The 13,539-nt window shown below is 48.2% G+C and overlaps 1 protein-coding gene across 1 annotated transcript in view; it reads right to left on the bottom strand.

Moving 5' to 3' along the window:
* MAN1C1 (mannosidase alpha class 1C member 1) overlaps positions 1-13,082 on the bottom strand; it is a 119,430-nt gene extending 106,348 nt beyond the window's left edge. Inside the window, exons 1-2 of the mRNA XM_033956943.1 lie at positions 12,673-13,082; positions 5,023-5,774 (exon numbers count right to left, since the gene is read on the bottom strand). Of these exons, the coding sequence (XP_033812834.1) occupies positions 5,023-5,583 (561 nt within the window). The 5' untranslated portion in view covers positions 5,584-5,774; positions 12,673-13,082. The remainder of the gene's footprint in view (positions 1-5,022; positions 5,775-12,672) is intronic.
* Positions 13,083-13,539: the final 457 nt, after the last annotated feature.

The following is a 13,539-nucleotide window of genomic DNA, read 5'->3' as shown; positions in this document are numbered from 1 at the left end:
TGTATCGCTAGGATGGACATAAGAACATAAGAATTACCGCTGCTAGGTCAGACCAGTGGTTCATCGTGCCCAGCAGTCTGCTCACACGGCAGTCCTAACTGAGACTAGCCCTACCTGTGTATGTTTCGGTTCAGCAGGAACTTGTCTAACTTTGTCTTGAATCCCTGGAGGGTGTTTTCCTCTATAACAGCCTCTGGAAGAGCGTTCCAGTTTTCCACCACTCTCTGGGTGAAAAAGAACTTTGTTACGTTGGCCCTAACTGAGACTAGCCCTACCTGCATACATTCTGGTTCAGCAGGAACTTGTCTAACTTTGTCTTGAATCCCTGGAGGGTGTTTTCCTCTATAACAGCCTCCGGAAGAGCGTTCCAGTTTTCCACCACACTCTGGGTGAAGAAGAACTTCCTTACGTTTGCCCTAACTGAGACTAGCCCTACCTGCGTACGTTCTGGTTCAGCAGGAACTTGTCTAACTTTGTCTTGAATCCCTGGAGGGTGTTTTCATCTATAACAGCCTCCGGAAGAGCGTTCCAGATTTCCACCACTCTCTGGGTGAAGAAGAACTTCCTTACGTTTGCCCTAACTGAGACTAGCCCTACCTGCGAACATTCTGGTTCAGCAGGAACTTGTCTAACTTTGTCTTGAATCCCCGGAGGGTGTTTTCCTCTATAACAGCCTCCGGAAGAGCGTTCCAGTTTTCCACCACTCTCTGGGTGAAGAAGAACTTCCTTATGTTTGCCCTAACCTGCGTACGTTCTGGTTCAGCAGGAACTTGTCTAACTTTGTCTTGAATCCCTGGAGGGTGTTTTCCTCTATAACAGCCTCCGGAAGAGCGTTCCAGTTTTCCACCACTCTCTGGGTGAAGAAGAACTTCCTTATGTTTGCCCTAACTGAGACTAGCCCTACCTGCGTACATTCTGGTTCAGCAGGAACTTGTCTAACTTTGTCTTGAATCCCTGGAGGGTGTTTTCCTATATAACAGCCTCCGGAAGAGCGTTTCAGTTTTCCACCACTCTCTGGGTGAAGAAGAACTTCCTTATGTTTGCCCTAACCTGCGTACGTTCTGGTTCAGCAGGAACTTGTCTAACTTTGTCTTGAATCCCTGGAGGGTGTTTTCCTATATAACGGCCTCCGGAAGAGCGTACCAGATTTCCACCACTCTCTGGGTGAAGAAGAACTTCCTTACGTTTGCCCTAACTGAGACTAGCCCTACCTGCGTACGTTCTGGTTCAGCAGGAACTTGTCTAACTTTGTCTTGAATCCCTAGAGGGTGTTTTCCTCTATAACAGCCTCCGGAAGAGCGTTCCAGATTTCCACCACTCTCTGGGTGAAGAAGAACTTCCTTACGTTTGCCCTAACTGAGACTAGCCCTACCTGCGTACGTTCTGGTTCAGCAGGAACTTGTCTAACTTTGTCTTGAATCCCTGGAGGGTGTTTTCCTCTATAACAGCCTCCGGAAGAGCGTTCCAGTTTTCCACCACTCTCTGGGTGAAGAAGAACTTCCTTACGTTTGCCCTACCTGCGTACATTCTGGTTCAGCAGGAACTTGTCTAACTTTGTCTTGAATCCCTGGAGGGTGTTTTCCTCTATAACAGCCTCCGGAGGAGCGTTCCAGTTTTCCACCACTCTCTGGGTGAAGAAGAACTTCCTTATGTTTGCCCTAACCTGCGTACGTTCTGGTTCAGCAGGAATTTGTCTAACTTTGTCTTGAATCCCTGGAGGGTGTTTTCCCCTATAACAGCCTCCGGAAGAGCGTTCCAGATTTCCACCACTCTCTGGGTGAAGAAGAACTTCCTTATGTTTGTAGGGAATCTATCCCCTTTTAACTTTAGAGAGTGCCCTCTTGTTCTCTCTACCTTGGAGAGGGTGAACAACCTGTCTTTATCTACTAAGTCTATTCCCTTCAGTATCTTGAATGTTTCGATCATGTCTCCTCTTTTCGAGGGAGAAGAGGCCCAGTTTCTCTAATTTCTCTCTGTATGGCAACTCCTCCAGCCCCTTAACTATTTTAGTTGCTCTTCTCTGGACCCTTTCGAGTAGTACTATGTCCTTCTTTATGACCAGTGATGGACGCAGTATTCCAGGTGAGGGCGTACCATGGCCCAGTACAGCGGCAAGCGGCATGATAATCTTCTTCGATCTATTTGTGATCCCCTTCTTAATCTTTCCTAGCATTCTTTTCGCCCTTTTCGCTGCCGCCACGCATTGGGTGCACGGCTTCATCGACTTGTCGACCAGTACTCCCAAGTCTCTTTCCTGGGGGGTCTCTGTGAGTACCGCACCAGACATCCTGTAATCGTGTATAAGAATTTTGTTACCAACATGCATCACCTTGCACTTATCCGTGTTTGCCATGTCGTGGCCCATTTCCCGAGCGTGTTTATGTCAGCACCTGAAATTAACCCTGACATAGTGATCCAGTTCCAAGTGTTTCTCGGTGCATTCTGAGCTTCTTTTCTTTCTCAGAGAAATTGGAACTCTAAATTCATAGCAAAACCAGGACTGGATCAGCCAGTTTCCTGGCCACTGTGTGAGTCACTTCCATCTGGCCCCTGACCCTCCTTTAAAACTATGAGCCTCTCATAGGACTCAGCACAGGGCCACAGATCTGCATATAGTGGAAACTCAGCCTCCCTAAGTCTAAGTAGTTGTGAATCAAAATCTATGAACAGCATTCAGATCTACGCACACAGCTTAGAGCAGTGTTTTTCAACCTTTTTACACCTATAGACCTGCAGAAATAAAAAAATTATTCTGTGGACCGGCATCGGTCCGTGGACCGGCGGTTGAAGAACACTGGGCTAAGTCATGGGCTAGACCCGCCCATCTCTACCCAATCTCCACCCCAGACCCCGCCCCCATAATAGTACTAATTGCACCTTGCACGTCCCGTGCCTCACCTGGAAGCCTTCCCTCTGACGTTGCAATGTCAGAAAGAAGGCTTCCGGTTCAGGCGCAGGATGCCCGTAGGAGCCACTGCCCGTGGCTTTGTGCACTGAATCAGTTAGGAAGAGCGAGCTGGCTCGAAGATAATGCCACATCGATCGCACCGTGGACCGGCGGTTGAAGAACACTGTTTTGGGCCTGATGCACGTGCCGGCCCTGTGGACCGGCAGGAAATTTCTGTGGACCGGCACTGGTCTATGGACCGGTGGTTGAAGAACACTGGCTTAGAGGATAAGGACAGTAGCATACATAACTTACCCCCTCTTTTACGAATGCATAGCGCGGGTTTTAGCAGCGGCAACAGCGGTAACTGCTCTAACGCTCATTAAATTCCTATGAGCGTTGGAGCAATTACTGCCACTGCCGGCGCTAAAACCCACATTATGCATTCGTAAAAGAGAGGGTTAATGAATTAAGAACATAAGAATTGCTATACTGGAACAGACTGAAGGTCCATCAAGCCCAGGATCCTGTTTCCAACAGTGGCCAACCCAGGTCCCAAGTTCCTGGCAGAAATCCAAAGAGTAGCAACATTCCAGAGCTGAGATTGTGATATCATAATGCCTCATTCCACCAGTGCCTAAGAGCCAACTTCAGCAGTGATGTCACAATGACTCAATTGTCCTGTACTTGGCACACATAAGAACATAAGAATTGCTGTACTGGGACAGACCGAAGGTCTGTCAAGCCCATGATCCTGTTTCCATCAGTGACCAATCCAGGTCCCAAGTAACCAGCCAGATCTATGCTGCTTATTCTAGAAATAAAATGTGGATTTCCTCAAGCCATTTCAATAATGGCCAATGGATCTCTCTTTTATTGCTGCTATTACTATTAATTATTTCTATAGTGTTACCAGATGCACGCAGCACTGCATAGAGTCACAAAGATGAAGAAAACAGTCCCTTCTCAAAAGAGCTTCCAATCTAAACAGGCAAGTCAGACAAACAGGATGTCATGGATACAGTCAAGGGGAACGGTTAATCTGCGGGCTGGGTTGGAGGGCAGAGGAGTAGGGTTAAGGACTGACATCTATATCAAAAAGGTGGATTTTCAGTCTGCTTTTAAACAAGGGAAGAGAAGGGGCTTGACGGACAAACTCGGGTAATTTATTCCAGGCATAGAGGAAATTAGCCAAGCCTTTTTTAAACCCCGCTAAGCTAACTGATTTCACCATATTCTCTGGTAATGAATTCCAGAGTTTCTTACACAAGAAGAAATATTTTCTTAGTAATTTCATTGCATGCCCCCTAGTCCTTAGCTGCTAATTGGCCTTAACAACCAATGATTGACTATAATTGATGTTGATTGATGCTGCTTGTCTGTCTTGATTGATTAGATTGTGAAAACATTTGAGCAGGGACTGTCTTCTTCCTGACTCTGCCTACTCTAGAAATAATTAATAGTAGTTATAACTGGCAGCTACATGAGTAACTGCCCTTCGTCAGTAAGTTACGCATTCAAATTCCAGAGTGCAATTCCGAGGGGGGCCTGAACCTGAAAACCACGAGTGGGTTGGAGGAGTCAGGCAATTGTGCAAGCGGGTTATAGAGTTCTAGCATCTGCACATCTAACCGCCCGCAGGTTGGCGTGTCACTGTGACATTACACTAGTTTTGCCTAAATGCACATTCATGATGGTGATTCTGAAACCTGAGGGGCTAGGTGCGCCTGCAGGAAAGTTCAAACGCTCTGTGCTAGGGAGCGGCAGGCATCTTGCTACCTAAGAAATGACCTTCCTGTAGGAAAAAAAAAAATATCACATTTTACAGTTGACATGAGTAGGCAGTCGGCAGGCATGCAATAGGAAACGGATTGTGCACAGTTTGGAGGTTTAGTGAATCCTGCCCTATGTATGAGCAGCTGGGCTCCAAATCACAGCCAGTACTGTGCTTGGCTATGTTGAAAGCCAGCTTTAAACTATATCTTTATTAAAATATTAGAAAGAAAGCTGCCGCTCTTTTGGCTTAATAAGATATGCAGAGTGTACACAGAAGCACATGGAAATCAGGGGATTTTAAGTCGTTGGAATGACTCAACTAATTTGAACAGCACTTAAATATATCACTGAGACTTTACCTCCTTGATTTTCAGTTGTTTTTGCAAGGTTTCCAAGTCCTCCACCTTGCCTCCCTTCCCCAGCGGTGGATTTCGAAGACTCTTTCGGAAACTTTGGTAATCAAACCCCAAGCCAGCTTCATCTCTCCGTTCCCAGGACTTCTCGCTGTCCTGTTGGGCCGTAGCAGCTGTGTTTTCAGCTTCTTCTTCCTTCCCAAGGCTGCTGTCCTCCTGCCCATATGCTTGCACTCTAAGACCCAATTTTTCCGCACTGGTGATAAATTTCGAGCTGTCCCTGAGCCTGTCTCGAGACTTCCACTGATTTGGATGAACCTCGTGCTTTCGGCTGACCCCGTCTATGGCCTTCCTGAGTATTTTCTTGGCCGGGGTATCTGGTTCGCCTTCTACTGCTTGCGCCCTTGGAAGGAAGATCCTTTTAAACCGAGATGAATCAGGTAAAAGGAAAAGTGCCCCGAAACAAAGCGTGATCAATCCGGACAGGAAAAGCAACACCAGAAACCTCTGCGAGAGACGAAGACCAAATCCAGTTGGAGACATACCAGGCCATTTCCGGATGAGCATAATTTCAAGCACATTGGATGGATTATCTAAATATAAGAAGTGGCGATCCCGTGGTGTCCTTTTCACTGTTCACATATAAAACAGGATTACTTTGTGGAGAGGAGGCCACAGTCTCTGGGGGTCAAGGGGCATCACTTTATCACTCCCTCTGCTTTCACACATCCCACCAGATCAGACCAGGACGGCCCGTGCTGTAAGAGGAAGATAGCACAAAGGTCTGTTAAACATTATGCAGAAATGCAATATACCGCATACTACATAAGGCATGAAGGACCCATAAAAGCATCTGTCTCTTGAAATAGGTTGCCCTCACCATGCAAATCAGACTAGAGTACAAAATAGCACAGTTACTTACTGTAACACGTGTTATCCAGGGACAGCAGGCAGATATTCTCACATAGAAACACGACGGCAGATAAAGGCCAAATGGCCCATCTAGTCTGCCCATCCACAGCAACCATTAACTCTTTCTCTCTCCGAGAGATCCCACGTGCCTGTCCCAGGCCCTCTTGAATTCAGAGACAGTCTCTGTTTCCACCACCTCTTCCGGGCATGTGCCGGGGCTCCGTGGATGACGTCACCCACATGTGCTGCCTGCTTGTCCTGGGATAAAAATCATTCCTCTCTGATACTCACCTACTCTTCTGGGATAGGTCTTCTATTCAAAACTGCCGCTTGGTTGCTGTCATCTATGACAAAGCCAACCCAGCTGAAGAAAATGGAGCTGTGCTCTTTGCCCTTCCCACATAGCAACCATCACTAGCCACAAACATTCCAGAGAGGGAATATTCTCTTCCCTTTGTTTGGCAATGTTGTGAGGTGAAAGAACTCATCTTGATCTTCTTCAGGCAGGTTGGCTCTGCAGTAGCTATGGCATTAGAAACCAACGGAAAACTGAAAACGCTTTATGAACACTAAAGAGAGGCAGGACAGAATTAATTCATCGAGGGCCCCTAGGCACACAAGTACACTGGACCCCCTTCCATCCACTGTCTGTTCTCTCTCTGCCTCTTCCATATGGCATCTGCTCTTTTTCTATGCCTCTTCCAGAAATTGTCTGCCTCTCCCTTCCATCTCTCTCTCCCTTCCCCCCCCCATTGGTGTGGCATCCATCTTCTTCCCTTCCCTCCTCCAATGGTCTGGCATCTCTCTCCTCTCCTTTTCTTCCCTCTCCTACACCCCCGTGGTTTGACATTTCACTCTCTCCTCTCCCTTTCCCCCACTTCCATCAGCATCTGTCTCCTTTCTTTCCCTCCAACCCAATTGCATCCAGTATCCTTCCCCCTTATGTCTCTCTCTCCTTTTCCTACACACCAATTCCATCAGCATCTGCCCCCTTTCTTTCCCTCCAACCAAATTCCATCCAGTATCCTTCCCCCTTATGTCTCTCTTCCCTTTCCTTGCACACCAATTCAATCAGCATCTGCCCCCTTTCTCTCCCTCCACCACCCTTCCATACCACGCTGCCCCACCACCCTTCAGTACCATCCTTCTCACAACCCTTCGATACCACCCTGCCCCCTTTCTCTTCCTCCACCACCCTTCCATGTCCTTTCTCTCTTCCCCTCCAAACATTGCAGCTGCCGGCTCTGCCCTCTGAGCTCCTTTGCAGAAGGCAAGAGGTTATCGATTAATTTGATGTAAAAAAAAAAAAAAGTTGACTGATGAGGGAGAGAGAAACTGGGGCAGGGACAGCAGAAAGGTAATGGAAGGATACTGATTATTAGGGCGACAAAGCTTCTTCTCTGCGAAATGCTCTGTAATGGTGATCAAGATAAGAACTTACACAGCTGATGCACCGCAAGCATGAATGAACAAGTTCAGAGGAGTGCGTGATTAGACTTGGCACCTGACCGTTGTATGTTTTTTCCTGTGCTTTGTTCCTTTAATAAACATATATTAAAAAAAAAAATAAAAAGACTTGGCACGAGCCCCAGAAAGTAGGCACTGTACCTACAGATGCGGCCAGATCTGTTACAGGAAGGTCCGGAGCAAGTAAGTGACCTCGGAGGGGGATGGAACGGCAGACGCAGTCATCGCGTGACCTTCCTATAACAGAGCCAGTCGCATTGCAGTCGATGGGGGGGAAGGGTTGCTGGGGGGGGCTCGTTACCGTTGATGCTGGGGGGGAGGCCATTGCTGTTTAAAAAAAATGGCAAGGTGAGTCGTCCTCCTTCAGCGTGCCCCCCTCACAGTTTCGGGCCCTAGGCACGTGCCTACTGGGCCTATTGATTAATCCGGCCTTGCAGAGAGGGCACAAGCGATACCCAGAATGCACTTATTCCACTGAACAGATGATTTCATAATTCCCTACAGACAGAAAAGTAACAGGAAAAGTATTGTTTGTTAAATGGCAGCTGGAGTTACAGTAAAACCAAACAGAAATGAGAAGGTGGATTTCTGCAGGTATATCAGTGACAGAAATAAGAACTCAGGCGGGATAGTCTTAGGAAACCAGACGGAGACTATGTAGAAGCGGACTCGGAAAAAGCCCAACTGTTAAATGAATACTTCTGCTCAGTCTTCACCCGCGAGGCGCCAGGACTCGGCCCTCAGCTACAGACAAGGGTTGACGCAGATGACCCTTTTAGTAATTTCGAGTTTACACCCAGCGGTGTCTACTGCGAGCTGTCAAAGCTTAAGGTTAACAAGGCAATGGGGCCTGACAACCTACACCCCAGGGTGCTCAGGGAGTTGTGTGATGTCTTGGCGGAACCGCTATCCGCGCTCTTCAATCTCTCCCTTAGTACGGGTAACGTCCCGTTAGACTGGAAGACGGCTAACGTCATTCCACTCCACAAGAAAGGCTCCAAGATGGAGACAGCAAACTACAGACCGGTGAGTCTCACATCAATAGTGTGCAAACTAATGGAAACTCTAATCAAACGCCAATTGGATACGATCCTGAACGAGGAGAATCTACGGGATCCCGTCAACATGGATTTACTAAGGGGAGATCCTGCCAATCCAACCTGATTAGCTTCTTTGACTGGGTGACGAGGAAGCTGGATGTTAGGGAGTCCCTGGACATCGTATACCTGGACTTCAGTAAAGCATTCGATAGCGTACCACACCGCAGGTTGCTAAGCAAGATGAGTTCTATAGGATTGGGAGACACATTGACGAAATGGGTTGGGAACTGGCTTGGAGGTAGGCTTCAGAGGGTAGTGGTGAACGGCACCCCCTCCGAAATGACGGAGGTAATCAGTGGAGTGCCGCAGGGCTCAGTCCTGGGCCCGATCCTATTCAACATCTTTATAAGAGACTTGGCAGAAGGGCTGCGAGGTAAAATAACATTATTCGCCGATGACACCAAACTAAGCAATGTAGTGGGCAAAAGCATAATAGACATAAATTCAATGTCTGACAACATGATGCACGACCTACTCCTACTGGAGCGCTGGTCTAGGTCCTGGCAACTCAGCTTCAATGCCAAAAAATGCAAAGTCATGCACATGGGCAGCCAAAATCCATGCAAGACTTACACCCTTAATGGCGAGATCCTAACAAGAACTGAAGCAGAACGAGACTTAGGGGTGATCGTCAGTGAGAACATGAAGACTGCCAATCAAGTGGAGCAAGTTTCATCCAAGGCAAGGCAAATCATAGGTTGCATACGCAGGAGTTTCGTCAGCCGTAAGCCTGAAGTCATTATGCCATTGTATAGATCCATGGTGAGGCCCCACCTGGAATACTGTGTGCAATTCTGGAGGCCGCATTACCGTAAGGATGTGCTGAGACTGGAGTCGGTCCAGAGAATGGCCACCCGGATGGTCTCGGGACTCAAGGATCTCCCGTACGAGGAACGGCTGGATAAGTTGCAGCTGTACTCACTCGAGGAACACAGAGAGAGGGGTGACATGATCGAGACATTCAAGTATCTCACGGGCCGCATCGAGGTGGAAGAAGATATCTTCTTTTTCAAGGGTCCTGCGGCAACAAGGGAGCATCCGTGGAAAATCAGGGGTGGGAAACTGCACAGGGACACCAGGAAATTCTTTTCCACTGAAAGGGTGGTAGATCGCTGGAATAGTCTTCCACTTCAGGTTATTGAGGCCAGCAGCGTGCCTGATTTTAAGGCCAAATGGGATAGACATGTGGGATCTATTCAGGAGAAAGGTAGGGGAGGGTCATTGGGGTGGGCAGACTAGATGGGCCGTGGCCCTTATCTGCCGTGGCCCTTATCTGCCGTCTATTTCTATGTTTCTACCGGAATTTACAGAATTATTCAAAGGAGCAATGCCAGTTGAATCTATTCCCCACCTCCCTCCCTCCCAAATATTTTAATTATAGTGGCATACCTGCTTGCTGGGAGAGGGAGGGGATGCCTGAGGGGCACTGAAGAAGGAGCTGGAAAATCAAAAACCAAAAGCAGGAGGCCCTTTGTGATGTGAAGTGTATCTGCGGTGTTGCAAGGATAACCATTGCCCCCCCCCGGGCATAGGAGCCAGCCCAACCATTAAGCAAAGCCAGGCAGTCGCTTAGAGCAGCAGCTTCTGGGGGGAGCAGCAAGGAACAGCTGCAGCCAGAGCAGAACAGACAAACTCAAAGAACCACTAATCGATATTTTTTACCTGCAGGAAGGGTGGGCAGTTTTCAAATAGCCCATTCTGGGCAAGAAGCGATCCCCATTCCTGGCATTTTATCCTCCCCACCTCTTCCCTTTAATTAATTTGTTTTTAATGATGTAGTTATTAACTTTCCCCTCCCCCTTTCCCCTCAAGCTCATGTTTGTATTTTTAATTTTTCTATTTAATGTTCGCATTTCCCCCTCCTACAAAAATTTATTTTAACCTTTCATTTTTAGCATTGTAAACCGGCCAGGTGCATGTCGATGGTCGGTATATTAAAATTAATTAAACTTGAAACTGTTTTTCGGCGGTTTAGCCTGCACGCGTTTTAGCGGCAGATTATCTCTGCCTTTAGCGAGGTTTCTAGCAGTCTCCGACAATGGCCTGCAAATGCGCTCTTTAAGATTGGAATGAACCCTCCGGTGGATTCTTACAAATCGCCGAGGCATTTTCGAAGAGCGGCATCAGCTTTTGGTGACAGCAAGCAGCGACTGGTCCGGGGGTGCCGTTACAGTGCTAGCACTGTGGCTAATTTTAAAAAAAAAAAAGTGTATCTATATATTTTTAGTGGAGGGTAGTAAAATCACGGTTCTTTTGAGTTTTTGAGAGAGTCAGGTGTGTTTCATGCGCGCTTGTTAAAAGCCAATGTTTCTTCTTGAGCGCTTGTGGTTTCTGGCTGTGGGTCTTGATTAAATTTTACATTAGAAAGAAATTACAAGATTTACCCTGAATTATAATAGTTTTGGGGAGAGACAGGCGTGTTTCATGCGCGCTTGAAAAAAGCCAACGTTGCTTCTCCCCTCTGCTCCCTTCCATTCGTCCAATAGTGAAGCAGGCGAATGTTTTCGGGGTTTTCTAACGGCGTTTTTCTGCGCATGTGCCCACCACATGGGCACATGCAAAAGTAGGAAATCTCTGCTGCTGGCCGCCAATCTTATTTGCATGTGTGATTTTTTAAGAATGTCTCGGGGGTTTTTTTTTTTTAGATTCGGTGGTCAAAACGGCTGCGGTGGCAAACCGTCGCTCTTTAACGCGGGTTTTTGAAAATCCTGGCCTCAGTTGGTTATATGACTTGAAAACCGCCCTCATTATTTGCATGAATGCAATATACAGGCATGATTGTCTTAGGGGAGTGGGACAGATTAGGACCTTGAAAGTAGAGGTCTGCACGGGAATGGGGATTGCGGGAATCCCGCGGGTCCCACAGGGTTCCCGCAGGAATCCCCCCCTAACCCACGGGACTCCTACGGGGACCCTCCTCTAGCCAACGGGACTCCCACGGGGATGGAAGGCTTTGGAAGCAGAGTTCGTCCATATAATATAATGGACACGTCAGCCTTAGTAAAAGAGGGGGTTTATAAGTTAATTACCTGAACAGAAAACAAAAAAAGGGTTCCACCAAAGAGATTCAACAAGGAAAACAGCAGCGAAAACACAAAAGAAACTGGAATTGATGATCCTGTCAGAAGTAATTGCTGCTTTTTATGGGGACGGGCGGGGATGGAGGGAATTCCTTGCGGGGATGGGTGGGGACGGAGAGGATCCTGACGGGGACGGGTGGGGACGGAGAGGATATTTGCGGGGATGGGTGGGGACGGAGAGGATCCTGGCGGTGACGGGAAGGGATGGGTGGGATTTCTGTCCCCGTACAACTCTCTACTTGAAAGTTAATAGGGTGGGGGGGGGGCATAAGGCTGAAGGGTGCCCAATACCCCTTTCATCAGCCCTGCTGAGCACTGGAGACTATGGTATGCCACTCTTTTTTTTTTTTTGACAGATAAAACAAATCAGAGCTTCCTTCCGACTTGTTTTTAATGCCTGAGAAGATACTAATTTTTTTTTTTTCATTGGAGTTTAAAGTTATTTAAAAAACTCCTCCTGGTAGTGTATAGAAAGCTGAGGAGCCAGCTTTAAAAAGAAGGGGGAGGAGGAGATGAGTTACAATAAACTCCACGAATCTAAATTCAGATTAAGCCCCACAAAGGTGATGGGTTGCAGACAAGATTGGAAAACATCCCAGCCATGAAATGCAATAGGTTTTCTTTAATAATTCGGGCTTGCTCCCCCCTTCCCCCCCCAACCTCACAGCCTTCTTTTTCGGCCGCGACTCATCGTTCCGTTCGATGCTGGAAGCTGCACGGATCAGCTGCTCTCGCTCGATTCCGATTTGAGGCCAAATTTGCGGCCACCCCCAGCCCCGGGAGCTAAAGAATCGCATGCAAAGGTCGTGTCGCAGGAAAAAGGCTGATTTATGGCTGCAACATCAAAGCCGAGAAACGTACATCTTGAAGAGGATCAGATCTCCCCCCCCCCTCCCATCGCCGGACACTTATTTCGTCTTGGTGCTTAACTTTCCAGAGGCTGGTCACTGCCAAGAATCAGGTCCTTCAAAACCCCATTAAAATGTGTAAGAGAGACAAAATAATGATACAACATTCAATCCGTCCTCTCTCCCCCCCCCCCCTAAAAAAAAAAAATAGAGATCTGGCACTCTGCACCTCCCAAAGCAAATACTTACGAGAGGGACCCCAGCAATTGCCCCCCGCTGCCGACTTCTGGGTGGTCTCGTACATGGTCTGGAAAATCCAGGGCTGAGCTGCCTTTTCCTCTGTTAAGTTTCCTGCGCCAAAGTGGTTTTCCTGCACGTCCTCCTCCCCTTTCAGGAGCAGGATGCAGAAGAGACCCAGCCTGCAAAGACGGACATCCTCCACCCCCCCCCAAAAAAAAAAAAAAAAAAATCACGCCCGGGCAAAGTGGACTGCCTTGCGCCTGCGACCCTGCTGCTGATTCACACAGGCATCCCTGCGACCTGCTCCGGCTCTTGCTCCTGCCTCAGCATCTTCCCTCTCTGCGGTCCCACCTCCTGCCGCTGTGCTCGGGCGCCCGCAGGACCTGCGCAGCCTCCTCTGCCTCCAGGTGCCTGCCTGCGACGTGCCTGTCACCAGCCTTCTCCCAGTCCAGATGTAAGCCTGCCTCTCATTCGCCGGCTGCCGCAGCTCACACCATTGGCCGCTGAAGGCGCCTTTGCGATTGGGCCGTGCAAGTTCCCTGCCCCAGTTTGGCTCTTTCTCTCCCCCCCCACCTCCATCACTCCCCCCCCTCTCTTCTTGACAATTAGCTCAGGCTTCCTGCTGGTGCAGAAAATGCGATTGTGTCACACAGCCGGAGCTGAGCAGCTGAGAAGAGCCTGGACTTACTCCCCCTTCTGTGCTCTGCCTTTTGCTGAGAAGCTGAGCAAACCCAGGCAGCTGTGCTAGCTAAGAAAGAGTTTGGGAGAGAAGATGCAACAGCCCTTCCTTGTTACAGTAGATCAAACCCTTTGCAGGGCCACATTTTGGATTTGTAGGTACTTGGAGGGCCTCAGAAAAAATAGTTCATGTCTTAT

Source organism: Geotrypetes seraphini, chromosome 8, assembly GCF_902459505.1.
Source record: "Geotrypetes seraphini chromosome 8, aGeoSer1.1, whole genome shotgun sequence".
In the NCBI taxonomy this organism is placed as follows: domain Eukaryota; kingdom Metazoa; phylum Chordata; class Amphibia; order Gymnophiona; family Dermophiidae; genus Geotrypetes; species Geotrypetes seraphini.
Note: the sequence above shows the minus strand (reverse complement) of the source record. Positions and strands in the feature narration are given on the sequence as shown.